Source organism: Protopterus annectens, chromosome 13.part0 (genome assembly GCF_019279795.1).
Source record: "Protopterus annectens isolate FY-2018-M chromosome 13.part0, PAN1.0, whole genome shotgun sequence".
NCBI classification, from domain to species: domain Eukaryota; kingdom Metazoa; phylum Chordata; order Ceratodontiformes; family Protopteridae; genus Protopterus; species Protopterus annectens.
Window position 1 is genome coordinate 1,226,418,300 of NC_056747.1, and position 27,588 is coordinate 1,226,445,887.

The 27,588-nt window shown below is 40.7% G+C and overlaps 1 protein-coding gene across 1 annotated transcript in view; it reads right to left on the bottom strand.

Annotated features, from left to right (window-relative positions):
- The window catches only part of NSF (N-ethylmaleimide sensitive factor, vesicle fusing ATPase), a 1,516,106-nt gene that overhangs the window by 486,230 nt on the left and 1,002,288 nt on the right, over positions 1 to 27,588 (bottom strand). Inside the window, exon 9 of the mRNA XM_044055231.1 lies at positions 1,348 to 1,547. Coding sequence (XP_043911166.1) covers positions 1,348 to 1,547 — 200 coding nt within the window. The remainder of the gene's footprint in view (positions 1 to 1,347; positions 1,548 to 27,588) is intronic.

Below are 27,588 nucleotides of genomic sequence, written 5' to 3' on the forward strand. Positions count from 1 at the left end.
ATTAAGCACCATTATGCAGCGTTAAGATGCAGTTTCCTGCTGGGGATTAACAGACAGCACTGTCTGGCAAAGAACAGTGGGAGAATGTAAAAACAGCTTTAAAAGCTGTTGTATATTACTCACAGCCACACTTATAAACAAAAAAGTGTGGCAGAATGAAGTGTCTAAAAGCTTTTAAAGCTGGTTCTTCTTCAACGGGATACTTTGTTTCTACCTGCTTTGAAAACTGTTGAAACACTTCATGCTACTACACTTTATTTTTTAACTGATAGTGCATGGAGCAGATTAAGCTTCATGCACAACAAAGAATTATGATCAGATCTCACAGATCATAACCTTTATTATGTGCCCTCGACATGGATGCCAAGCTTCACCTTTCAGGTTTTGATCTGAAGGCAAATTTCTTGGCATCCACATCACAAACACAATAATTTAATTATGATTGTAGACTCAGACATAAGCCTTTATGTTAGAGGTGGCTGCAATTAGGGGTAGACCATACTCTAGCTGAGCAAGTAGGCTCCTTTACTGACAGCTTCCTTTGCTGATGAGAAGATAAAGTTAGAAATTCTACTGGCCCAGAATAGTAGGCTGTTAATTTTGCAAATATCTTTTATGTATACCTGAAAGTTCAGGGGCTGCTCTAACCACATTCCAAGATATTTAAAAGATGTGGCAATGTCAATAGGTTCCTTGTTAAGGTCAATCATTTGCCAGAAGATAGGATCATTATATGTAATCAGTATTTATTTGTTCTGTGTACCAACACCTATTCCACTTAGCAGTTTCTGTGTTTAACTACTGTGATAAGCTCACATTTTCATTTTAATGTGTGTCTTATTGATAACACTACCTATATCCACAATCAAATATATTTTATAATTCTTATTTCTATTTATTTGATGAGGTAAAGTATTCCAAGGAACCCTTATGGGGAAAATGATTGGGTTTAGGAAAGCAAAGCAAAATGTGTCATTAGAAACAAAAACTCAAAATACATTTTCAAAAGTAACAAAATACAGACAAAGATGTACACCCCTGTTCTTTACAAGAAAATGACAAAGTCTCCAGCTTGGATAAGAAAATAAAACACTGTCTGAGATGTACTTTCTGTTTTAGCACAACTTGCAAACATACATATTTCACATAAATATTTGGGGCTTTGTGTGAACAGAATGGAGTATAGGCAAAAAATTCTGCAACATGTTCTTATACAAGTCATGTAAATATAATTCCACACACCAGTTTTTCAATAAGCCAATGGCTATACAAAAGCAAACCATGTCCAGCCATATTTCTAATAATTATACCCAAATTATGACAGCACTGAAAGCAAAAATTACTTGCCCTTCTCTGCTCCTCTTCGGCATCAGCAAACAGTTTTCGGATGTTGGCCTCAGACTCACCGACATACTTGTTAAGAATTTCAGGGCCATTGACCACTTTTGGTTCTCGGGCATTGAGCATCTTTCCAATCTGCCGAGCCATCAAAGTTTTACCACAGCCAGGAGGCCCATATAGCAGGATACCCTTCACGTGTTTACAACCTAAAAGCAAAGGAAAGCCCAGATGTGTCAAGTAGGTTAAAGCAGCATCTCCTCATTAAGTACAAAATTCAGGCAATGGCTGAAGAAACAGGAGATAATATTGCGCTACTTTCCTCTTTCAAGGGGTCCTAATCATATTTTAGCAACAAATTGCAGTTATAATGCACCTTTTAGCACAGGTGTTGGAAGACCCCAGGATTGCCAAAATAATCACTTGATACAGGAAAGGTTTAAAAAAACAACAGCTTGCTGTACCTTCCTGCTCAGTGAGTCACATTAAATCAAATGCATTAAGAAGAAGAAGAAGACTAAGTCAGTACAAAATAATAATAAAAAATAAATAAAACAACCTACAAAACAGGACTGTGGCACAAAGTGAACATACTTTACAGTAATAAAAGCACTAACAACTCAAATGTAAGTGTATTACATGATCAGGAGCAGTAAAATGCATAGAAAAATGTAAAAAAAATTAATAAATAATAATCTCCTGAAGAAAGTGAAACCATAAACTCCACAAACAGAAAATGAAGCAGTGCAAGAAAAAACAGTTGCCATACTAACAAAGCCAGCCAATCGATACTACAAGTCAAATTACATACTCACACAAATGCAGTAGAAAGAACCTGACAGGTATTTGACCCAAGTGGTAAATCTGACGATACAGCATAGAGCACACAAAAGTAACATGAAATGCATATTAAAACAGAAATAAAGTACATGTAAAAATTACCATAGAAACCAAATTAAATGAAGGGAAAAGTATATAGTCAGCTAAACCAACATAAGAAAAATCATACAGACAGAGAATAACATCACAAAGATGGAACATAGAAAATAAGATTAGTAAAGTAGAAGTTAAAAAAACAGAAGTTGAAGTTATAGAGTGCCTGCGAAGTGAAGGATTTGGTGTAGAAGGTCTAATACAGGTTACATCACAGCATTATGGAGCGAGTCCCCAAAGTAAGGAGAAACAGGAAGATCAGGAAACATTTGAAGAAATGTGGACATGAGAAAGAAAAATATTTAATATGGTGTGATATTTATGCAAAGGAGAAAGCAAAACTAACCAATACAAAAAGAACAGCACCAAACATATTTGAAGAGACATACAGGCAAAGGAGTCCAGACATGGAAAACTTTTCAATGCAAAAAATAAGAAGACAAAGAGGAAAAGCGGTAAAGGAGATTAGTAATGGAGAAGTTAAAGAAACAGAAACTGAGGCTATGGAGTACCTGCAAAGTGAAAGATTCAGTGCAAAAAATGAATGCAGAAAGCACCACAACAGGACAGAGCAATGGATATCTAAATTAAGGGAAAACAGTGGAACAGGAAGCAATTGGTCAGGTGCCATGTCTAGATATTTTGCAGCCTTCCACAGGAAACCAGTATAAACATTCACTTGAAGCTAGACAGCAAGGAAAGGAACAGGAAACTGTGGAAACTCTGATGCAGTCAATGTTGAGGTGTGATAGGCCAGTGAGTTCCCATATGACTGAGCAACAGATGGCACAGGGTGAAATTGAAGAGAAGGTGCCACAGGAAGATGCTATAGAACTTTTTATAGAATGCCCACAGGAAACAGAAAACAAGGGATATGCCCTAAGTTTGGAAGAAAATGAGCTTAAGAGAAGAGTTGATTTAATAGACATGGATAGATACATTAAGATCAATGAGAGAAATAGACTGCAGAAGGTCAATAAAACCCAAAAAGTCAGAAGTCTGATAAAACAAATGAATGCAGTAATTAGGACTGTACAGAGAGATCCATGTGATATAACAGAAGTAAACAGGATATATTACTCTGCTGCTAAATTAATAACTGATAAAGTTCTACCACAAGAACACAGTGTAGTGAGGGAAAGGAAGGGGAGAAATCGAATACAGTCATGGAAGTATTGAATAGAGAAAACTATAAAGCAATTAAGACAAGTGTCACCCTTAGAAGACAATAGAAGAGGAATAGATCAACAAAAATACTAAGAAAGATAGATGTGATTAAAGCAATACACAGTATTAGAACAGACCAGGATCTATTATGCACTATCGTAAATAAACTAAAAATTTCATCACAGGTGGAAAAACATAGAAGATACACAGATAAATGTAAAGGAAAAGTACAAAATGAGAAATGTATTGATGACCCAAAAAAGTTTAATAGAGAATTGGGAAATAAAGTAAAAAGAATTGAAAGATTGCCAAAAAAGAGGAAGTAGATATATTTTGGAGAGTTATCTATGAAGATCCTGTGGAACATAACAAAGATGCTAAACAAATAGAAGTAAAAGAAAGAATAAGAAATTTAAAGGTGCAGGATATGAAATGGGATGAAGTAACAGCCAGAGAGATTGAAACAAAGTTAAGAAAAACCTCTAACTGGAAAACCCCAGGCCCAGATGCAGTACCTAACTTTTGGTTAAAAGTATTAATATCTTTGCACGAGGATTTAGCCATGAGTAAGAACTATTTATATGTGCACCCTGAACAGACACCAACCTGGCTAACAACAGGCAAAACAATGCTCCTACTTAAGAATGAACCTACAAGCTACCCTAAAAATTACAGACCAATAACTTGCCTTCCGACAACATATAAACTATACATGGGAATTGATGCTGACAGGGTTTATAGTCTTTTAGAAGAAAACTCAATTATGGAAGTAGAAAAAAATGGCAATAAAAAAGTCATATGGAACAAAGGATCATTTGTTGTTAAATAAAGTCATACTGGAGAACTGTAAAATGGGAAAGAATTTAAGTATGGCATGGATTGAATATAAAAAAGCATTTGGATAAAAGAATACTTAAAAATGTATAAGATACACTCTACACTGATTGACTACATTACAGTGACCATGAAACAGTGGCAGACCACATGGCAATTAAGCAATGACAAAGGACATATTATTATCACAGGGATAAAAATTAAAAGGGGGATATTCCAGGGTGACTGACTCTCTGTCACAGTTGCTATTCTGTCTTGCCATTAACCCATTAAGCTGTTTACTTAACAGCTTAGGCCATGGCTACAATTTGGCTCCTAAAAACAACAACGTATAAAGACTTCTCATCTTCTCTGTCATGTTTTAAAACAGTACAGCTCATCAGATGAGGAACTGAAAGCACAGCTGCAGGTTGTCAAAACTTTTTCAGATGATATAAGAATGTCATATGGACTTGATAAATGTGCAAAAGCAACATTTAAAGGAGGAAAACTGCAGCACCAGGAAAACATCAGTTTGGGACAAGAATGTGATATAAAAGAACTTGAGCAAGAGGGAATGTATAAATATTTGGGAAATGATGAAGGATCAGCAATAAAACATGAACAAATGCAAATAAAACCTAGTAAGGAATACTTTAGAAGACTTAAATTCATTCTGAAAACAGCTTTGACATCTAGGAACAAAACCCAAGCTATAAACCAATTTGCTCTTCCTGTCCTAACTTACAGTTTTGGAGTGAATGACTTTCCCCAAAACGTGTTGGATAGATTAGACAGGAAAACAAGAAGGACGCTTCATGCTCACCAAATGATTTATAAAAATCAGTGTATACCAAAGATTATACATTCCCCATTCCGAAGGAGGGATGGGCCTCCTTGAAACTGATTATACGTATAAGATTTGCAATTGTGGGACTCCACACACATACCTGCTGACCTCACAAGGCCCAAATGTAGTGAAGGTTTTGAAACATGGGAAGAATAAATCTAAGATGACTTCTCTGTTTAATTTATCAAAAGCATATCGACATCAAGCATGAATGGAAATCAAACGAGAAGTGGATAAAAATCAGGTAGCAACTGTGTGCCAAAAAACAAAAGAAAGAATATAAGGTGAAGGACCAGATGAGAACGCAAGAAACCTGGAAAATGTATGAATATAGTTGCAAGTATAGAAAACTTCTCGAAGAACCTCATGTTGATCCGGAACGAATGCAGAAATGGTTAAGGAAAGGCAAATTCAAACCAAGAGATGAAAGGTTAATATTGGTGGCCCAAGATAGTGTACACGCTCGTTTACAAAGTCCATTGAACACGTGGGAGAAACAGACAAATGTAGGTTTTGTAAAACCGAATTGGAAACAGTCGCACACCTTGTTGCTGGTTGTGATATACTAATGGCAGAAGGACTGTATACTCAAAGGCATAATAATTTGACAAGACTATTGCACTGGGGATTATGCAAACATTATGATACTGAAGTGGCTGAAAAACACTGGAAACATTAGCCACAAAGCATCATAGAAAATGATGGAGTGTACATCACATGGGATCACTCATTACCAACTGTTCAAAAGACAGATGCTAGAAAACCAGATATAGTGGTCCATGAAAAGAACACAAAAGTAGCATTGATCAGTGTGTTGTGTACAGAGACACACAGTCATAAAATATCAGGATCTGCAGGCAGAAACGAGAGCAATGTGGAAGAAAGATACCCAGACAGTTCCAATCGTAGTAGGTGCAATGGGTCTTTTAAAAAAAAAAGAATCTACAATCATATTTAGATATGTTACCAATTCATGCAACACTGTACGAATTGCAGAAGGAGTCATTACTGGGCACATTGCAGGTGCTGCAAAGAGCACTTTTGGCTAACATTAAAGAGTGAAACAATACTAATTTCATGAATTTTAATCGTACTTTGACTTAGGAATGGGGTCCATTCCCGTCATGGTATTAGAAACCCAAAAGATTTGGAGAAATTAAAGAGCAAAGAGAGTATTGCAGCTTACTTATGCTTTTACAGTTCTTGGAATTTGCTCACAAAATGATTACCTTTGTGAATATTTTTAATGTACAACAAGCATATCTTCAGACAAAGCAACTTAAAATGATGGAGCAGGAGACCATTACTGATTGCATACATGCCTTTCAGTTTGTGAGATTGCCATCTTTAAAAGGGCTGGCTTCTCTTCTCCGATTACTACCATTTATTAATGACTCATGCATCCCTCTTATAAACAATAATACTGTCACCACTACAGTGGTTTTATTAACACAGACTAGGTGGTGACTAAAGTGAGGCCTTTGCAGTCCAGGGCACTTACTTGTAAACAAAATTAAAGAAAATATTTACACCATGTATTCTCAAATTTAGCTTCAGTTTTGTTCCATACTAAATTTGTTGAAGCTATTATTATCATTAAATAGCCCTCTTGTGAAATTCTCTCTCTTTACATGTCCCTGCTGCCATCAACCCTGCATCTTTTAATTTGTCCTCTTGTTCCCATGCATCGTTTTTGTTTTGAAAGATTAAATCTAACTAGACAATATGAATACACCTGATATGCTTAAATGTTTATATCGTGTCATGCTCTGCTTTCTTTCTTCAAGATTACACATGTCAAATTCTTACATCTTCCCTTTACGTGCCTTCTGCTACAGACCATGCATTATTTTGATTGTTCTCCAGTGAAGTGCTTCTATTCTACATGCCTCAACAAGTCTAAAACCACTCACAGTACTCCAGACTGGGTATTATAAACCTGCTTTATAAAGAACTTACAAATTCTTGTTCCAGTACACAAACTTCTGGAATGGCTCCACCTAATGGGAATGATTTCAAATCAGTAACATCCAAGTGGAAGCTGAAAACCAAAAGGAGTGTTCCAGACAAGATGTCCTAAAGGAAAGTCCTACTAAAATACATTTCACTTGTCAAATGAAAATGGAGATGGTAATGCTTGGGGAAACCAAGGACTACAGATAACAAAGCCAAGCAAATGTTCACTGTAGAGCCATTTCTGAAACAAGCACTAATAACAGCATATTTCCAATGGAGTGCCCCCTGACAGAATTAAAAAAAGGCAAACATGGTTCTGATGGCAAAAGACAGCACAGATGGCATTACAAAGCAACAGTCTCAAAATGGAACCATGCAACTTCTTGTTTATGAAGCAAAAAAAGATAAGGAAGTCTAAGGTAAAGAACATCTGATGGACTGCTAATTTACGCAGTGCTGTGCCAAATGCTTGCCCTCATCCAAATTCGGAAAGTCTATAATATTGAGCAAATGGTCTTTTAATTTTACAAAAATGTACTAAAATGTCAAAAGTTTTCTTAAACCATCCCAACACTGGGAATACAAGTAGGTTCTTGGAAAGAAGATAATGTAATATGTGGATAGTTTGTTACTTGAAATGAGTCCTAGTGGTTCGTCTATGAACAAATTTGGGACACACTTCAATACGCCTGAAGGGAATAGGAAAACTTTTACAAACATTTTGAGGTTCAGGTTAACATTCTGCAACATCAGTGTGAAGGAAAGACTGAGCACTCTTACTTCTTTTGCTTGAGACATGAACCTCAAAATCTGGAGCCATGGTTCACTGTCACCAATGAGGGACACAATTTAAGGAAGGCCTACCACCAGAAAAAGAAGTTATGTGCCTACCATAACGTTCGATGTTTTTAATCCATCTCGCCGTACATTCTTACTCTTGGGATCGGAGCTGAACCTCGGCTCCGACTCGGCCATACTCTTGCTCAAAAACTTCTGGTTGGCTCGTGACTATGAGGTATCCCATCATGCATCACCCACATTCCCCAGATCTTGTTTGCTGCGAGAAAATACAAAGACAAAGAACAAACCAAACTGAAAGGACCACAATAACAGTAGGTACTCTACCACTAGGTCCTCAAGGAGGGGGCAGGAGGGAGGGTTCGTAAGAATGTACGATGAGATGGACTACAAACATCGAATTTTATGGTAGGTACAGAACTTCTTTATGTTCTGTAGTCCTATCTCGCCTTCATTCTTACTCTTGGGACAGCGTCCCTAGCGCCTTCATCTTGGGTGGCTCATTGGAAAATGCTCCTGAGTACTGAGGAACCAAAGGAAGACCTGTTCCTAGAAGCCATATCCAATTTGTAGTGAGTAATGAATGTTTGGGGTGAAGCTCATGTTGCTACAGCACAAATGTTGTCTATTGGGATCCTAGCCTGAAAGGCTACCGAGGTAGACACAGACCTGGTAGAATGAGCTTTCACTTTGAAAGGCAGATCTTTACCACTGGAGGAATAGACGAATGAAATACAACTGGAAATCCAGTGAGATAATGTGACTTTAGAAACTGGGAGGCCCTGTCTAGACTCTGAAAAGGAGACAAATAACTGGTCTGATTTTCTGAAATTTTTAGTTCTGTCCAGATAAAAACGTAACTGTCTATGGACATCCAAATGATGGAATTTATACTCTGCTTTGTTTGAAAATTCAGGGAAGAACACAGGCAACTCAACAGACTGATTAATGTTGGCTTAAGAAGAAACCTTAGGAATGAAGGAAGGGTTTGTCCTCAAGGAGACCCTATCTTTATGAAATACCAAAGTGGCTTAATGGAAAGAGCTTGCAGTTCAGACACCCGTCCAGCAGAAGTGATAGCCACTAAAAATATAGTTTTCCAAGACAAAAACTTGAGGTCACATGTCGCTGAAGGTTCAAAACGACTAGACGTAAGTTTTTGGAGAACAAAGTTCAAATCCCATGGAATCACAGGATCCATGACTGGGGGGTCTTAGTAAGGTGGTCCCTTTGAGAAAGGCTCTATAAAGCCTATGAGCTATAAGATTAGGTTCGTTAGCAACATGGAAAGTGGAAATAGCTGCCAAATGGACTTTAATAGTGGCTGCTGCTGAACCTTGATTGAATAACTGCGAGAGGAAGTCTAAAACAGCAGAAATGGGAGCTGTGTAGGGATCAAGGTTTCTCTCACGGGCCCAAAGGGAGAATCTTTTCCATTTACTAGTATAAATCTTCCTAGTGGAAGGTTTGTGGGAAGATGACAGAATGTGTACAACCTCAGGGGAAAAGTCATGAAGCCTGACTAGAGATGGAATTGGAGCAACCAAGCTGTCAAGTTGAGGGTGTGGAGGGAGGGATGGATTGCTCCTGACGTGTGTCAGTAAATCTGGAACTGGATCCAGAGTTTGTCCATTAGATATGGTCTGAGGAAGGGGAACCAAATCTGTTGAAGCCAGTAAGGGCAATTAGGATCATCCTGCTTCCCAAGGATATTGCTTTCTGAATTACCTTCGAAATGAGGGGGAAAGGAGGGAAAGCATAGAGAAGTCCCGAGGGCCAATCGTGAACAAGTGCATCTCTTGAAGCCTCCCCATCTGGGGGAATCAGGGTAAAGTAGTTACTGCATTTGGCATTGAGAGGGGTGGCAAAGAGATCAGAGCAAGGCTGACCCCATTTGCGAAAGATTAGTTCCACAACATAGGTGTTCAGAGACCACTCGTGAGGCATCAGAAGAGCCCTGCTGAGCCTGTCGGCTATGACGGTGGATTTCCCCGGGATGTGCGTTGCCACCAGACAGCGCTGGGAAGACACTGCCCACTCCCATACTCGAAGGGCTTCTCTGCAGAGGGGGGGTAAGATTTGGTTCCTCCTTGCTTGTTTAGGTACCATACCACTGGCATGTTGTCTGAGTGGATTGCAATTGTTCCTAGAGGGAGAAAGCTGTGAAGTGCTTGCAACGCTAGAAGCACCGCTCTCATCTCCAAGACATTGACATGCAAATTAGCCTCGTGATCTTGCCATGTGCCTTGAACTGTTCTCCCAAGATAATGACCCCCCCCCACCCTATCTAGGAGGCATCCGTGGTCAAAGTGGCAACTTGGGGGGGGGGGGGCAAATGGCCTGCCTGTGTTTAGGTTGCTGGTCTGGATCCATCAACGAAGATCCTGCTTGCACAAATTCGTTATAAGGATAGGATGAGACAGAGGGAGATAATGCAGTGACCACTGGGCAAAGAGTAACCACTGAAGGACCCTCATGTGCAGTCTGGCTAATGGAACAAGTATTATTGTGGAAGCCATGGTCCCTAATAGCTTGAGCACCACCTTTGCTATGACGTTTCTTAGAGGAAGTAGTTTCAAGACTTGTTCCCTTAGACTCTGAATTCTTTCGACAGGTAGGTAAGCCCTCATTAACACAATGTTTATTTCGGCGCCAATAAAATTCACATGCTGAGAGGGCAACAATGCAGATTTTTGCCAATTTACTGTAATTCCTAGCTGTAGGTAAATTGAAATGGTGACGTCCCTGGCTTGTAACAGTAGATGCCTGGTAATGGCAGTCAGGAGCCAGTCGTCCAGATATGGAAACACTTGGAATTCCTGGCGTCTCAAGTGAGCCGTAACCACTGCCATACATTTGGTAAACACCCTGGGGGCTGTTGTGAGACCAAAGGGCAGGGTGCAGAACTGATAATGACTGGCTCACAGCTGGAAGTGCCGGTGACTCCTCGATGTCCTGTCCATTTTGATGTGGTAGTATGCATCTTGGAGGTCTATGGAGCACATCCAAACATCTTTCCCTAACAACAGGAGTATGGACTGCAAGGTGACCATTTGGAACTTGGACTTCTGCACAGATTTGTTTAGTTTGCTGAGATCCAAAATGGGTCTTGTGTCCCCTGTTCTTTTTGGCACCAAAAATAATCTGGAGTAAGTCCCTAATCCTACTTGGTCTGCGGGGATGGGTTGGATGACTCTCTTCATGAGCAACTTTTGGATTTCTAGAGTTGCTGAATCCCTGTGATTGGGTGGCACATCAGGGATTTGTCTGGTCTGAGGGGGGTGGAGAAGAGAAGGGAATATGGTAAATTCGGTAATTTTCTTTAATACCCACTTGTCTTGAGTGATGTTGTGCCAGGCTTCTGGGTATAAAGAAATACGACCCCTGACTGTCTCCAGAGACGCGCAGTCGGGCCTCCTTTCAGGAACACTGATAGGGACAACCACGAAAGGAATCGCGGTCTCCCTGGTTCTGCAGGCCTCCTCTACCTCTAGGGCAGCATCTACCGTTATTTCCTCCTCCTCTGCCTCTGGAGAAGGAATCACCTTGTGTTTCCTGAAAAAACCTCTGCGATTTTTTGAACCACATTTTGCCACCCTTCTGCCCTTTGGGATAAGGTCTAGAGGGGATGGAAAAACGGATTCCTACGGCAGACAGGGTTTTTCCTTCCTGGTCACACCTGGTGAGTGTATCCTTTACCTTGGTTCTGAAAGAGGAACCGTCACATGGGTTGTTGGTAAACGTAGACTTAAAGGCCTCTGCAAAGTTGCACAAGCGCATCCAGGAGTGTCTCCTGAGAGAGACTCCTGAACCCGCTGCCCTACTCACTCCATCCGCTGCGTACGAAATAAACCTCATGGAGGAGTTCAAAACAGAACTTAGGGTAGACATCTGTGCGCTGACCTTCTGAGATACAGAATCAGATACGTCACCCTGTAGAGTATCTCCCAGCTCTTTTAGGAGATCTTTCTGGAGCCTTGTGAAATGGGACAAATAGTTCAGCAACCATAGAGTAAAAGCCGCTGAAGCAAAAACATGCTTCCCATGCCTGTCCATCGTTCGAGACTCCTTGTTCGGCAGATGGACAGTGGAGGAAGTTTCGGCAAGTTCCTTTTTGGTGGCTGCTGCCACCACCATGGCATCTACTGGAAGGCCCTTAGTCAAAAAGTCCTTGTCTTGGCGTGCTAACAAAAATTTATTTGGTCTTCTAGGAACCGGTTCCACAGAATCAGGAGATTCCCACACCTTTCGACTCACTAAATCCAGTAGCTTGTCAAAAGGCGGAGACACCCAAGAGGCGGAGGGTTGAGACCCGAAAGCCTTCAGGTACACTGACTCCTCATCAGAAGGGGATTTGGTGGGCCAGCCGCCTCTCTGTTTCAGAATCTCAAGGATATCTGTGAAAGAGATATCATCAGAGGACGACTTGGGGGACCCTTCTGACTCCTCGAGGTCAGTGTCTGATGTAACGGACTCATCGGGGGAGTCAACATGCTTCCTCTTACAAGTTCTCTTCCTAGGTGGTTCCTCAGACAGATATTCTGGGGAGACCTCGGAAGACTGGGGACCACTCATGGAGGTATCCTGAGGCTGCGGGTCTCTGCTGTGTAGGGAGACAGAAAGAGCTGAGAATGAGATCGGCGCCTTAGGGGGAAGAGTGTCGGTACCTCTGGATGAAGCTGAAGTCCTGGACAGCACACTCCTCACCACCTCGAATGCTGATCCCTCCGGCTCCGAGGCTGCCGTCCGCTCCGAAGATACGGACGCAACCCTCGGTACTGAAAAGATGGGCTCTGAAAAAGATGTGGGGTCCAAGCTCACTCGCACCAAAGCACCGAGAGGTAAGCTCGGAACCGAAGAAGTTCGATTCGAAGCATTCCCCTTGGGCCAAACCGGAGAGCCAAGGATCCTTGACCCCACGGATGGCACTGAGAGGGTCGGAGCAGATATCAGAACTGAGAGACCAACTGAGGTAGCTGGAACCGACCTATCCACAACAAGAGGCACTGACAGCTCTGGCTCCGAATGCTCAGAGAAGATTGGAGGAGGAACATCAATCGAGCGGGATGGAACTTTGGGCTCCGGAACTGATTGGGACGGAGCCGAAAGCAAATTTGTCAGCGCAGAAGTCTGAAGCAATCTACGCATCACTTTCTTGGCATCCTCATCAGAAAGGCTCCTAGAGGACCTAGAAGATAGAGTGGGGGATTGGATCGCTGTAAAAATGGCCACTTTAGCAATTATGTCTGGCAGCTCTGACGAAACAGATTGGGTGGGAGACCGCCTTTTGGTAGTTTTTGGTCTTTCCCTTTTGGAGGAGGAGGGAGACTTAGAGCTGGATGATGAGGATCCCAATTCCTCCTCAAAGGAATGCTTTAGTAGTCCCTTCAAAATCAGTTTGTTCTTCCTCTTCTGAAGAACACGAGGACTGAACGCATGGCAAAACAGGCAAGACTCTTGGAGGTGGATAGTCCCCAAACAGTAAACACACAAGTTGTGCCCGTCAGTCAAGGACATCTTCTGGGCACATTTGGTACACTTTTTGAAGCCCGAAGGCTTATGGTCCTTAAGAGTCTTTTGACATAATCCCCAAACAAAATACTACAACACACAACAATGAAAGAGAAAGATAACGGAGGACTAGGTCTTCTAAGTTAAACGGGCCTAGCCCTAAGGGGAAATAGAATAAACCGAGGACAAGGTCCTCTAATTTAAATTTGCCTATCCCAGGGAGAAGGAAAAAACAGAACCGAGGACTAGGTCCTCTAATTTAAATGGGCCTAGCCCAACGGGTGACAAAACAGCAGAAAGAGGACTAGGTCCTCTAACTTAAAGGGGCCTAGCCCAAGAGGAAAGAGGAAAACAGCAGTACAGAAAAGCGATGCAGGGATACCAGAATGGCCAACGGAAAATGGCCAAACAACAAGCAAAGATACAGAAAATAAGCAGGAAATTGTCCGAGACAAACAGAAACTGCAAAATAACACTAAATAGCAAGACAATATAGCAATATCCATAAATGACAATTCAATATATTGAAAAAAATCACTTGGCAACGGCCAAGAAGAATCGCGTCTGATCTGAACGAGTGGCAAATGAGATCTGGGGAATGTGGGTGATGCATGATGGGATACCTCCCAGCCATGAGCCAACCTGAAATTTTTGAGCTAGAATATGGCCGAGTCGGAGCCGAGGTTCGGCTCTGATCCCAAGAGTAAGAATGAAGGAGAGATAGGACTACAGAACATCTTGAGTTATGAGAAGAATAAGAACAGACATAATCCATAATGTTTTTCTACATGAGGCAGAACACATTTACGTCATAATTCTAGATGGAACAGAAATGTCGAAGGACTAAGTTCTCTTTGCTGCTGAAATGATCCAACTGAAGGCAGACCTCAAAATCAGCTGAACCATGTAACTTGAATAGATGCAGAGGTCTACAGAAATGATGACTTTCTAATAGTCTGCCATGGCATTTGTACTCTGGGAACATGGACCACCAGTACAGACATGCCATGGCTCAATGGCCCAGAGCCTGTCATCACCATATCACTGAATACTCTTCTTACCTGTTTATACACCAGACTACCAAAAAGCACTCTGACCTAATACACAGGAGACTGCATCTGAATCAGGTAGAACAGTAAGCATAAAGTAAGCATAAAGTACTGCTATGGGCACCAATGTGTTGACACAGACAGATGCTATATACGAGATCCTAGTTCCCCTTGGCTGTCAGATGGCTATATGAGTTCCCAAGCCTAACAGAAAGATGTGTGCCATAAGGAAGCAAGTCAGACAGGCTGGCAAGAATGCGCCATCCACATAAAGGTTACATGATCACTACCAAGCAAAAGTAAGTTTGCAAGACTCAGTCACAAGAAAGAGATCTACATTTACATGGAAGCTCATAGTCTGCTAGTTTTATACTGTCCACTACATGATCCTCATATGTTCCAATTAGCAACAGAAACTGTAAAAATACAGAACTAAGTCCAAAAAGAGAATTATTCTTGCTCACACCCTTCTTTCAGGCATTGAGCACACCATTAGGAAGAGTAATTCCTGCTTATGTTATGGCAGTAGAAAGAGTCTGTTCAGGGGGAGGTCTACAAATGCTACAATAAACTGACGGTATTTAAAAGAACAAAGGATGGATTTGTTGCAGATGATGGAAACTCTGAAGGACTGGAACAAATGCAGCAAGCAGGAGAGTTTGAACAACGTGCAACTTTTGGAATGTACCACCAGAAACCAGGTATCCATTATCTTCCAACACAGTCATACTGTGACCAAACTGAAAGGTACCTGACACTCCCCAAAAATCAAGACAACCAAAGGGGAACCCATCTACAGGAAATGTCAGCTTTCAGTGTTACAGGAACCTGCAATGTCCCTCCAAGACCGAAGTGTGTTAACAAGTGTCCTTAAGGTATACACTGCACATGCAGCTCCTTTACAGAAGTAAAGGGAATGGAGTGTGAATATTATGGAAGTCATACAGCAAATCTGCTAGTTGAAGTTGATCAAATTCAGCAATCATCATGGTCTTCACCAAAGACTACTGTCCCAGTGGAACCAACAAAATATATAAAACAAACGGAGTCTTTTTCAAAGACCAGCATTATAGATGCATGTGCCACAGACCATACAGTGAAAATTTTACCATCCTTAGAAACATCAGCAGCAACCCCTAAGCTGTACCAGATATCTTTGGTGAAATCTAGGACTCTCAGTCGACTTCAAGAAGTCCATAGTTGTTGTATCTTTTGGCTTTTCCCGGTTAGGGGTTGCCACAGCGGACCTCCGGTCCGCTGATTGGTAGATTTTTATGTGCCGAGTTGCCAGCTCTGACGCACAACCTTCAACGAAGATATGCCCATTCATGCATGTCTCCACACAAAAGACGCTTTAGCTGAGAATCGAACAGGACAACGTCTTACTGTGAGGCGACAAGGCTACCGCAGCACCAAGAAGTCCATAGTGTTGTATCATAATAATCAAAGTCTTGCAAATGGCACTCTATAATTATCAATGGAGAGGGGCTCCATAAGATATTCAAGCACATTCCTAACCATGGTAGCTACCTCTTTTGAAAAGGAAACAACAACGGTGACATTTAGCAGAGAATGTGATGTACCAGTGTATCCTTAGGAAATTGTAGTAGTATGTCCACACACACTGTGACTTAAGAAAGGACATTAAGATGTAGATGCACAAATGCATTACCATCCTTATCCTTTGTGGATGTAAAATCTAAAAAAATTACCATCATTATATTAACCACCTATGCGCCACCAGTGATATTTTTAGAAAGTCCTCCACACCAAAAACTGGAAAATCATCATCCTAAAATCAGTGCTGTTGATAAGACCAGTACCACCAGCAATGAGATAGAACTTGGTTATCAAGTCCGTTGGAATGTGAACGGTTAAGCTCCCTGACTCGGGAACTTGGATATCAAGTCTGTTGGAACGGGAACGGTTAAGCTTCCTGACTCTGGAACTCGTATATCAAGTCTGCTGGAATGGGAAGCTCCCTGACTCTCGATTCTCAAACAGCATGCAGACTCTCAGACAGGGTGATGTGGTCAAAGGAAACAGTACAATGAGAAACTGAAGGCTGGCTTAAGAAGAAATACATGGCAATATGAGCAGGGAGACAAGGGCTACCAATAAACCTTAGTGCGGTGTCACAGCCCCTGCCAAGTATTGGCTTTTCCAGACAAAATATATTGCCATTAAGGCTGAGAAAAGACAGCACTGGAAGGAAAAGAAAGGAAGCTCCAGACAGTTGACACTACTCCCACTTAGAAACAGCTACAATTTTTGTGGTTGGAGTTATATGCCCACAATTAGACTAATCAGTCACCTCAAGAACCACTAGGGTAAATGACCAAAATCAAGAGCACTTTTCAAACATGAGAAGTTAGACAGGCATACTGTACTAGCTATATCAATATTACATTTCCCATGCTTATTCTTGGTATAGTGCCTCTCCAGATGTCAGAGGTGGTCAGGTATGTGAACTGGTATACTAACTGCAGTACAAGTATAAAAAGTACAGCTTAGTAGTTTCTACAGCTTATCCATAAGGTAAGGAATTGCAAAGACTAATTTATCTGAAAAATACTGACGTTCCAACATAATAACTAGTGCATTTAGTCAGTTCTCCAAAACCTACTTTACTGTATAGCGGGTCATAAGGGAGTCAAAGCCTATGCCAGCAAGCAATGGGTGCAAGGCAGAGAAGCAGTCTGGACAAGATCATGGTCCACTGTAGGACGCATGCATGCAAGCAAACCATACACCAAGTGCACACATGATCAGTTTGGAGGACTAATATAATGATATGTGTCTGGAATATGGCAGGAAAGCCACAAAGACAAAGGGAAGACATGCAGATGCCAACAAAAGGCACCTCAGTGGGGAGCAAATTGCAGGACCAAGAACTATCAGGTAGCAATGCCAGCTGCTGCTCCTCTGTATCCCTTTTACACAGGACTGGAAGCACTGAGGCTGCTCTGAGGTGGGTTATCAGCTGACCTATGCAGTTAGGCAGGTGGAAAAAACTCTGTGTAAGAAAATTCACAAGGAAATGAAAGATTTTATTTTAGGCATAGAGACTGGTTCAATGGCCATTTTCACTTATTTCCTTGTTTCATTATGACAAAAAAAATACGGTGACTGGAAGAAAAGTACATACAGAAGACAGAGCAATATATATATAATTATAAAACAATCTCTCTTGCGTACAGTTACATTCAGCATCTTCCTAGTGGTGGCAGTCAGACTGGACCTAATCTTAGAAAAAGTAGACAAGCTCTATATAATCAATGGCTGAGAGTTCCACAGTTTAAATTCCTAGTAACAGAATGTTTTGATGAAACCTTTCAGTGTATATTTAGAGGCTGAAATACTTAATGGGATAAGGATAGGAATGCAGGTTAGAAAGTGAAGTTCTGTGCTTAAAGAAGGATCCAAGGGTGGGACAGCAATCTAGCTAAAGAGCTTTGCAGACTAGGCAATATTAGCTTTGTGCTCCGCTTTAACAAGGGTAGCACAGTGGTGTTCCAGTCACGGAGAACGCACAGCACCATAAAGTTACAAAACCTTCTTTTTTTAGCATTTAAAGCCTGCTGCAGTTAGTATAACAGCCACAAGTGAACAGTGGAATGTTGTAATTTGTAAAAGGGAGAAGTGCTCCTATTTGAGTAGTGCTTCTGACCTCATAGGTTAGATATTTTCAGTTCTGTTATACCAGACTCATTAAGTTTAGCAGGGGCTGTAAAGATTAGCCGTTGGTTGAACCAGAAGCCAAAGTATCTAAAATATTGGTCAGAGTGTAGAGATCTAACTAGAGGTGAGGTTACAGACAGGAAAAGGGCTCCTAAAGAGGTGCTATGGTAGTTCTACAAACTACGGCTTCATTTTTTTATGTTAAAGCGAAGTCTCTCAGAACTAAATGTAGATTGTTTTTAGGTAGCCAGTAAGTGGTGAGCTGATGTTTCCTGGTGAAGTTATCAGAGGCTCATATTACTGAATGTTCAATGCAGAAAAGTGCAGACACACTGGTAAGGGTAATGCTAAAAGCACTTATGAAAGTAATGAGAAGCAGCAGGCCCAATACAGATCTGGAGGAACCCGTATTGTAACATCTCCACATTGGCAGTGACTGGAGGTCAGGAATGAACCACACACCCTGAAGCTGAAACAGAAAGTTCTTAATAACTGACCTATCATTCTGTTGTATTCATAAGGGTAGGGTGTTTGACCGTCTCAGAGATGGCTGGAAATACCTGACCTGAAGAAGTAACGATGCAATGATTTGAAATTTTATGGTGGTGCCGAAGTCCTTCTAATCTGTATCACAGACCCAGTCAGTGTTTGCCTGGCAGCTGGTACACCGGGTTGAGACTGTGAGCTGTAGTTTATGTGGTACAGAGTTTGATACCCTTAGCACTCATTTTCCTGCTGTGTGACCTTGAACAAATCACTTAACTAGAAATTTCTACCAGGTCATCCCTAAAAAGGGACTGTGTGCCCAGTGGGCCTACCTGGTTGACAAACAGGTATTATTACTATTACGCTATATTATACAGAAAGAAAAACGTGTGCTCATATCTAAAAGATGCGAATGTAGATAAAGAACCAGAATTTTAGTTGTCTTTGTGGGAAAAGAGTCATAATGGTGCAATGATCCCTTAAAGAGGGTAACTGCACTGTGGGGGAAAGAATCTGTGGTGGTACCTGACAAGTGTTCAGTTACATAGCATGACTTTCTTTTAGGATTGTGTCCAGTAGGAGAGTTAACTATCTGATATCTTGTAAAATATTTTTGTGTGAAGGTTCCAATTGGTGTTGAAATCACAAACTATAAATAAAGTTTCCACCTCTGCCATTGCTTGCAGTAGAATCCAATATGTTTCTAATGACATCACTAGACGTTGGAGATGGATGTTACTGTTACACTCAACTTTAAGTGGCCTCAAGTCCAAGCAATTCGTGTGTGTTGGTATTCAGGAATATGGGTACATGTAAAACTGGGAGATGTTTTACAATAAAAAGAACTTCACCTCCCTCCACATCTGGTTATTGGTTGGTTTACAGTTGTTGAAGGACTGGTAAAGTGAATGAGAGAGAGAAACAGTGTGTGTGTGAGTGTGTGTATGTGTGTGTGCGTGAGTGTGTATGTGTGTGTGCGTGCGTGTGTGTGCTTGCGTGTGTGTGTGTGTGTGTGTGTGTGTGTGTGTGTGTGTGTGTGTGTGTGTGTGTGTGTGTGTGTGTGTGTGCCCGCAGATATATAGATAGACTGGCAGCTTCTTGTCTGACTTTAGCCAGGGCTCAGAAATGGTAACTATAGGTTTAGGTTTTTGTTCAGATAAAAGTCACCTGAACACTGACAATTTATTCCTGATGCTACCTGCATTAACATACGTGAGACAGACAGCCTCAGGCGGCCCTCATGCTTGTGTGTGTGTGTGTATGTGTGTGAGTGTGTGCACGTGTGAGTGTGTGCGTGTGTGCATGTGTGAGTGTGTGCGTGTGTGCACGCACATGTGTGTCTAGTGTGCACTAAGTTCAATGTCTCCAGCAAGAAGCAGTATGTTTTTGGAACTTTGTATCTTTAGTGCTGCAAAAAGGGTGGGGCAAATCAGGGCACAAGCCAACTTGTAGGGGGCATGAAACTTAAAATGAATTTTCGGCTTGTAAACTGTTAAACTACCTTTTAAAACATAATGATTTGGCAAACAGTTCACAAGTTGTAATTTTTTTTTTTTTTTTTTTTTTTAAAGATGAGGAAAAATTTCCTTGCTACAGATCTGTACAGCTATATCATGAAACAGCATTTACAGTGGTGTGCACAGGCTACCAGATGAAGATCTGGGGAAGAGATTATCAGTGAGGTTGCTGTGCAGGCAGACATGCCACACAGTGTGGAGTCAGGATTACCAGATGAGAGATTTGTTAATATTAAGCATTTCACATAAAATTATTATTGTTTTCCGACACTGATGTGTCATATCCTATGCTTATGCCTAGCCTATACGGCATCATGTTATTCCACACTGATGGATTTGTTGCACATCTGCAAATCCAACAGCATCAGAAATACCCATTCTAAGGACCTAAACCTCATCTGTGACAAAAACAATACATGCTGGATGGACAAGTATGGGTTTCAAAGACTACCCCCCCTTCTCTGGAACAAGCGTCCTATCTATTTGAAGCAAAGCTCATCCCTAATCATATTCAAATGTAACTTGGATCCAGTGGATGGGAAATCACAAATTTACCCCTGGTTTGGCACCTAACTTTCAAATGCGCAGGGGCAGCCTATGAACACCTGATGTGTACAAACCTATATAATAATTGTAAAATTCCTTGAGGGATTGGTACATGTCAGCAATACTTTGATAAATTTAGGGTAACCTTGGCTAGGCTTAAAATGGCTCATCGGCCAATAGCCTAGCAACCATGTAATTTGTTTTTATTGTATTATCTACTGTTAATCTTGTAACATTACACCCTGGTCATGGTTGAAAAGGATCAATTTTCCAGCTCATCTACCCAGTCAACAAAGTGAAATAAATAAATAATAAACCACCTTATGAGCCTATATCCTACTCTGTAATAATGTCATAATACAAAAATATGTCAAGTCTCTGCCCCAGGGAGCACAGAGATGAAGCCCTAACTGCACTCTAGATGATCCATGTTTGACTAGCTGCCTGGGTCCTGTAGAGTTTGGGCAGGGAAAGATGGCAGCAAGAGTCAATGCCAGCTCTCCTATTCTTGGGGGGGGGGATTTGGCTAACTGCACTGGTAACATCTGCTGGAACTGCAGGTATATCGCTCACAACAAGGAGAGGAGTCTAGCATGTCCACGCTACACAGGGGCAAGACGCATAGCTGAAGGTTGAGCAAGCAGCTCTCAACAGCAGAAATCATGGAGCAAGTCGAAGATGGTGGGATCTGGGCTGATTCCTTATCACCAGAATCTCACCTGAAAATGAGTGAATTGGACTGTTATCTGTCTCTGGTGTTGAAACAAATATGTCAATAACAGGGTGGTTAAAGGGAAGCCACTGGGCCAGTATTGCAGACTCAAAAAAAATAGTGACTATCAAGGAGTAAACAGATGCACAGGAAGCTCAAAACATTAACTACCTCACTACAAAAATACAGTTATCATGAAAGAAGACCTCCTGTGCATCTTTTAAGAACATACTCATCCTTACAGGAGACCTTCCTATACTCCTGAAGCAATTATACTCATCAGTATTTTCAAACTAATTTCTGAAGTCCTGATACACATAGATAGATACATTAAACTAAGGCAACAAGGTGGCATCAACAACTAGCTGATATGATATGTAAGCATGCAAAGTCAAAGGGTCAGCAAAGGCTGTAGAGTACAGGGGGTATTAATGAGTGCTTGGAAAAAGTTATGCAAAATGTGAGTATCTCCCATGTTTTCATCAAAAATACAAAAACAGAAAGCAATGCTCTCATGTCGGGGGTAGTGTATGCTATCAGGGGGTGTTGGTAAGCACGACAGTAGAAAATGGTGAGTAATGTGAAGACATTCTGATATGTATGTATGTATGCAAGTATATATATATATATATATATATATATATATATATATATATATATATATATATATATACACACACACACACACACATATATATATATATATATATATATATATATATATTTATATAAAATACAGAAGTTATTAAGGCACATAACTCTGTTGCTGATCCTTGCCATCTAATGGCCATAGGTTCATAGAGTATTTTGTTTTGAAATATTGTGAAAATAGATGGACAATTTGCTTAAATTCTGTAATAACACAAATCAGCAGTACACTGTCCCCTTGTCATAAATCATCAGAAAACTCAAACAGGTGAACAGTTATCCCACTGCTACCGTGGCTATATCTTGCAAATTTTATAAGCTGTATCCTTTTGACTTATGCTAACACTGAATTTTATTTGCCAAAAATTCCTAATTTTTCTTTGATAAGTCAATATAAAATCAACATCCACAGACTGACTAATCATGCTAACACTAGTGTATGGTCCGCTATCTGCAAAGAACTTTCATAGCTTATATAAAATATAACTCACATTTTATGAAATTTTATGAAGGGTGTTTTTAGTAGAATATTTCAGAGAAAAGTTCTAAGGAAGCCCAAGTGGTTTCCTGCCTTAGAAGGCCTCAGGAAGCAAGGGGATCAGCTTCCTGCTAAGTCTGTTTGCCAGACTTCAGTGCGGCAGTTACAATGGAATATTTCTGCTTTTAAGATCTACACTTCAGCTTCATCAAATGCCATTCATTTTTAATTAAATGTTAAGCTAAGCTATCTTGAGTCTGAAATGTTTTATACCAGTTTTAAAATCCAAACTCCAACATTCATGCTCCATAGAAATCAGAGAATTAAAAAAAATTCAACAGGACAGCATAACTGTTCAGAAATACACACGTAGTTGCCACCTTCTTGAGTTACTTCTTACAGAGAGAGCTATATTTAAAAAATAAAGAGAAAAAATGAAAGAGATCAAATTTGCTTAAGCACGATTCCCAAAATCCACTGGGAGAACTGTATGTGTACACAGTAACTACTAACAGACTATCACCGCACTATGAATCAGGAATTCAGACCAAACTACTGATGGTTTGTGATCAAGTTCCGCATCATTAGCCTCAAATGTTCATTATTAACTTTCAACAGCCATAATCAGCCTTCCCCTCTCAGGTGGTGGTATCCTGCATGTTCCTTGACTCACGTTTGTCTTCATGGTTTGGTCCTTGCTGCCTGTTTGCCAGCTAGACTGTTTCTGTATGGCAGCAATACAGCTCATCCTGGCAGCCATCACAGAATTTCTCCCTTACTCTCTATGTTCCTTGCATGTGTTGGCTACCCTTCAAGGGTAAGGTATGCAATGGGTTAATGCAAGGGGTGTCTTTGCCTTCATAAGTTTCCTCAAGGAATCAGTGCCTGTAACACATTCCCTGACCCTCTTCCCAGACAAGGGATTCAGGAGTAAGTAACCTCCATTCCCTGCAAGCTGCTTTAGTTAAGGCTGCCACCCCTCCATTTTTTCCTAGGAACTACTGCTTTAGTATATGATCCACAGATTTTAATATCAGTTGAATGCCTTCTGTGTTGGAGCTGCATGTCTTCCTGTCTGTGCTAGGTTCATGTGTGTAACAGCTGCAGAATGTCACTCGGGCACAGGAGTTACTTTTACGACCCTATACTGCTTGGCCTCCACTATTAATTTTTCAAGTGGAGTGTATCTTCTTGCATCCACATGTTGGATTTTTTCCTTATGGATAGCTATACATCAAGGTATCCTACAAGTCTGGAGAGTTTCACGTTACAAGATATGAGCAAATATCTCTGGCTAGTGACTGTGGCACAGGCTTCTAAGGCACTGCTGTTACTGGTCACTTAATTGTATTGTCTAGACTGATTAACAGTCGCTTTGGTTTACTGTAGTGGTGCTGAGCAAGGATCCCACAAGAATCATGTTTGAGAAAAGGTCAATGGAAAGCAAGAGGCTGGAAGCAGCACAATTTCTCCTAAGAAGCTAAAAGTATTATGCACTTACAATAACGCAATGAAGCAAAGTTATTCATGGGTGCGATCTGTTCCAAATGCAGATGCCATGGCCAAGTGCACATCCTGTGAAACAACTTTTGTTACAAAGTGGGATGGAGAAAAGGCACTGAAAAGCCACCAGAAGTCAAACAAACATCAACAAAGCCTTCAGCTCCAGAAGCAGAACTTTGTAATGACAAAGTTTATTCAGCCACTTAGTGCAACCAGTGAAGACTGCAAAGTGACTGCAGCTGAGGTGGCAGCAGTTTACCATGGTGTGAAACACTCATATGTATCCATGGACTGTGGAGGTAAGATGGCACAGAATTTACCCTGACTCAACTGTGGCTTTGAAATTCAGCTGTGGGAAGACAAATTCTGAGAGCATGGTAATGAATGTACTTGTACCTCACTCAGAGGAGCTCTTTCTACAGGAACTTGGCACCTCCTGTTTCTCACTGGGAACAGATGCACCCAATAAAGAGAATAGAAAAAAAGTTCATCCTGGTTATTCAGTACTTCATTCAAAGCCATGGTACACAACAGAAACTTCCGGATTTCTATGAGGATCATAATGAAAGTGCTGTCTTCTTCTTTACAAGAATAAAGGACATCCTTGTGCAGAAAAGACTAACAGTGCAAAACATTTCTAGCTATAATGCAGACAATGTTGTGTCTTTCGGCTTATCCCGGTTAGGGGTCGCCACAGCAGAACTCCGGTCTGCTAATGTTTGGTAGTGTATTTTTACGTGCTGAGTTACCAGCCCTGATGCACAACCTTCAACGAAGGCACGCCCATTCAAGCATGCCTCCACACAGAAGACGCTCTAGCTGAGAATCGAATGCAACAACGTCTTGCTGTGAGGCGACAACGCTACCGCAGCACCACTACCGTGGGTAGCTATAATGCAGACAATGCCTCAGTTAATTATGGAAACCCATGTCTGTTTTTAAACATCTGAAAGCTAAGGTTCCTCACATCATTGCAGTAAACTGTTTGTGTCATGTAATACATAACTGTGCAAAGCAGCAAAGCATGGCCCTTGCAAGGTTTGATGAGAAGACGCTGGTTTTGAAAGTGCACAGTGAGTCTACAACATCTGCAAAAAAACACTGGGACTTTATGCAGCAGGTTATCACAAGGTGGCTGTCTTTGGTCCCAGCTGTGGCAAGACTGGTAGAATGCTGGCCTGCTATTAAAAGTTATTTTATTAGTCAAGGGCCTGAGGAGCGTCTTCCCTTATCTGAAGATTTCTGGAGGGATGGCATCAGTGAGAATATCTCATAGGTAGAGTGCTACATACATTTCATGCACTACATCCTGCAGGTATTTGACAAGTCTATAACAAACCTTGAAAGTAACACAACACTCTACCCTACTTGTACATAGTGATGACAAGTCCTAGACATGACTTGCAGAGAAGTCTAGATGATCAGTTCTTTGGTGTTAAAGCTTCATCTACCTTGAAGCATTTTACTCCAGCTATGACACAAAGTCTGCATGGACTTCTGTAATTTTTACAGTAGAGCACTTTCTTACCTACAGAACTGGTTTGACTCTGAAAATTGCCCCTTTAAAGCTATGCAGGTTCTCAGCCTCCAACAGTCTGCAACTTGGCCAGAACTGTGTACAGTTCCAGATGTTTTCAAATTGGATGTGGTCACTGAAGCACTTTACTCAGACAACTGCACTTTAACTGCGGCATTGCCAGTCCTGATACAGATGACAGAGGCATCTGTAAGTGACTGCTGGGTGATTTTTTTTTAGTAAAGCACCAGACTGCAAAATACTTTACAGAGTGGCACAGTTCGACCTTTCAATCCCCCCCCCCCCCTCAGAACAGCTGCATGTAAAGGGTTTTCTCACTTAAGGAGAATGCATGACCTAATACAGCATATGCATGTCTCTCTTGTCAAGGCTGAGCCATAGGTCAAGCAAAATTTTAATATGAGTTATTCACAATTTTATATATTTGTAAAGAGTAACCAGCCATTACTAGAGGCTGCCAGATCAAATGCAAAACATAGCTTCAAATATAAGCAATGATTAGAGCAAGTGGCCTGCTATTGCTGGAAAGCTTCAATATATACAAAATTGTGACAAGACAATGATTTGGTTCACTTTTTCTATAAAATTAGTATTGTGGCCCATAATTTTTATATTCAATTTTCCCATGCTTGTTTATTTTCATCCTGTAGTGTGCGTGGTGTCATTCTGATGTACTGTTGTGTGTAGTGAACCGTTAATGTACTGTTTTGAATGAATTACTACTAAATAAAGCTGTTTACTTTGCATCTGATTCATTGTATATTTTTTTTCTATTTAGTAGTAACTGCATGTGGTATCCAAGACTTGTGCTGATGGGCGTTGTTAGATCAAAGGGGGTGCGGTTTGATTATGCATGGGGTGAGGCTTGTTTGTCAGGAAAAAGCACTATGGATGGATGCCAACCCTAACTTCATTGCATGGTCACTAACCGAGCCTGAGCTATCTGGGTCATAGGCAGGGCTTTCTCTAGCTATACCACATGGATCAATTCTAATCAACATCATTAATACAGCAAAATTAGGAGATATCCTCTGCATTACAGACCTACCAACAAAACACCCCAATCTTCCTCTATAAAACACAGCAAACATGCAGTTTACTATGTTATACTGTCTCCTTATATGTTAAGGAACAGCATACACACTGAGAGGCTCACAGCTGGATATTATATAATATTCTTGTAAACACCACTACTTGGAAAGAAAGCTGGTGACAAGGCATTTATCAAACTAGTCCCTGTCACACAGAATCACTTTCCTACTGATATTGGAAAACAAACTAAAATTAAGAGCTTTTAAAGATTAAACTAAAACAGCATCTATTAAAGTCTCATTCCTGTACTTGCTTCAAAGGCACTAGATGAGCTACTATTACATTCATCTTAGAGCATAAACCATGTGTCTGCAACTTAAATTCATAACGATTGTTGTAGTGTGGACACTGCTCATGGGTGTACATATGTAAATTCAATTAATAGTTTTTCTTTACTGTTTTCCATCTGCCAAAATTGCTTCTCTGTTCATTAACAGCCTCTTTTATAATTTACATTTTGCATCAGCTCATGTCTAATGTGTGTTTAGCTGTACACTTACTTATGCCGTTATGCATCCCACTTATGTTAGTTATTCATGCCAATGACGGTCGACTATACTTTTAATTCTAGATCCCATGAAAAAGTTTCTGTTCTACTATTTGTTTACTTCTAGAGCTCTTCACTGAAAACAGGTCATGGCTGAAAAAGATCAGACTCTGACCAACCCACCAGCCTGTTTAACAACTGAAATAAATAGATGCCACACAGCCTATAGCCTAAAACTTAAATGCAGCTAGACTAAGGTACAGTTTCCAAGATATGAGAATGAAGGTGCTAAATCTGTACTCAAACCACAACCTGGTTAATAAGTAAAGGGACATAACAGTGAAATAATACTAGCTTTTTTGTTGGAATTAGTTTTCCAGTCCTTGCAACACACCTAGCAGCACAAACACAATAGCATTTGTGAAAAAGGACAGGTATAATAAAGCTGTAGAACCTCTCTCCCATCCCATTTTGCAATTTGTGCAT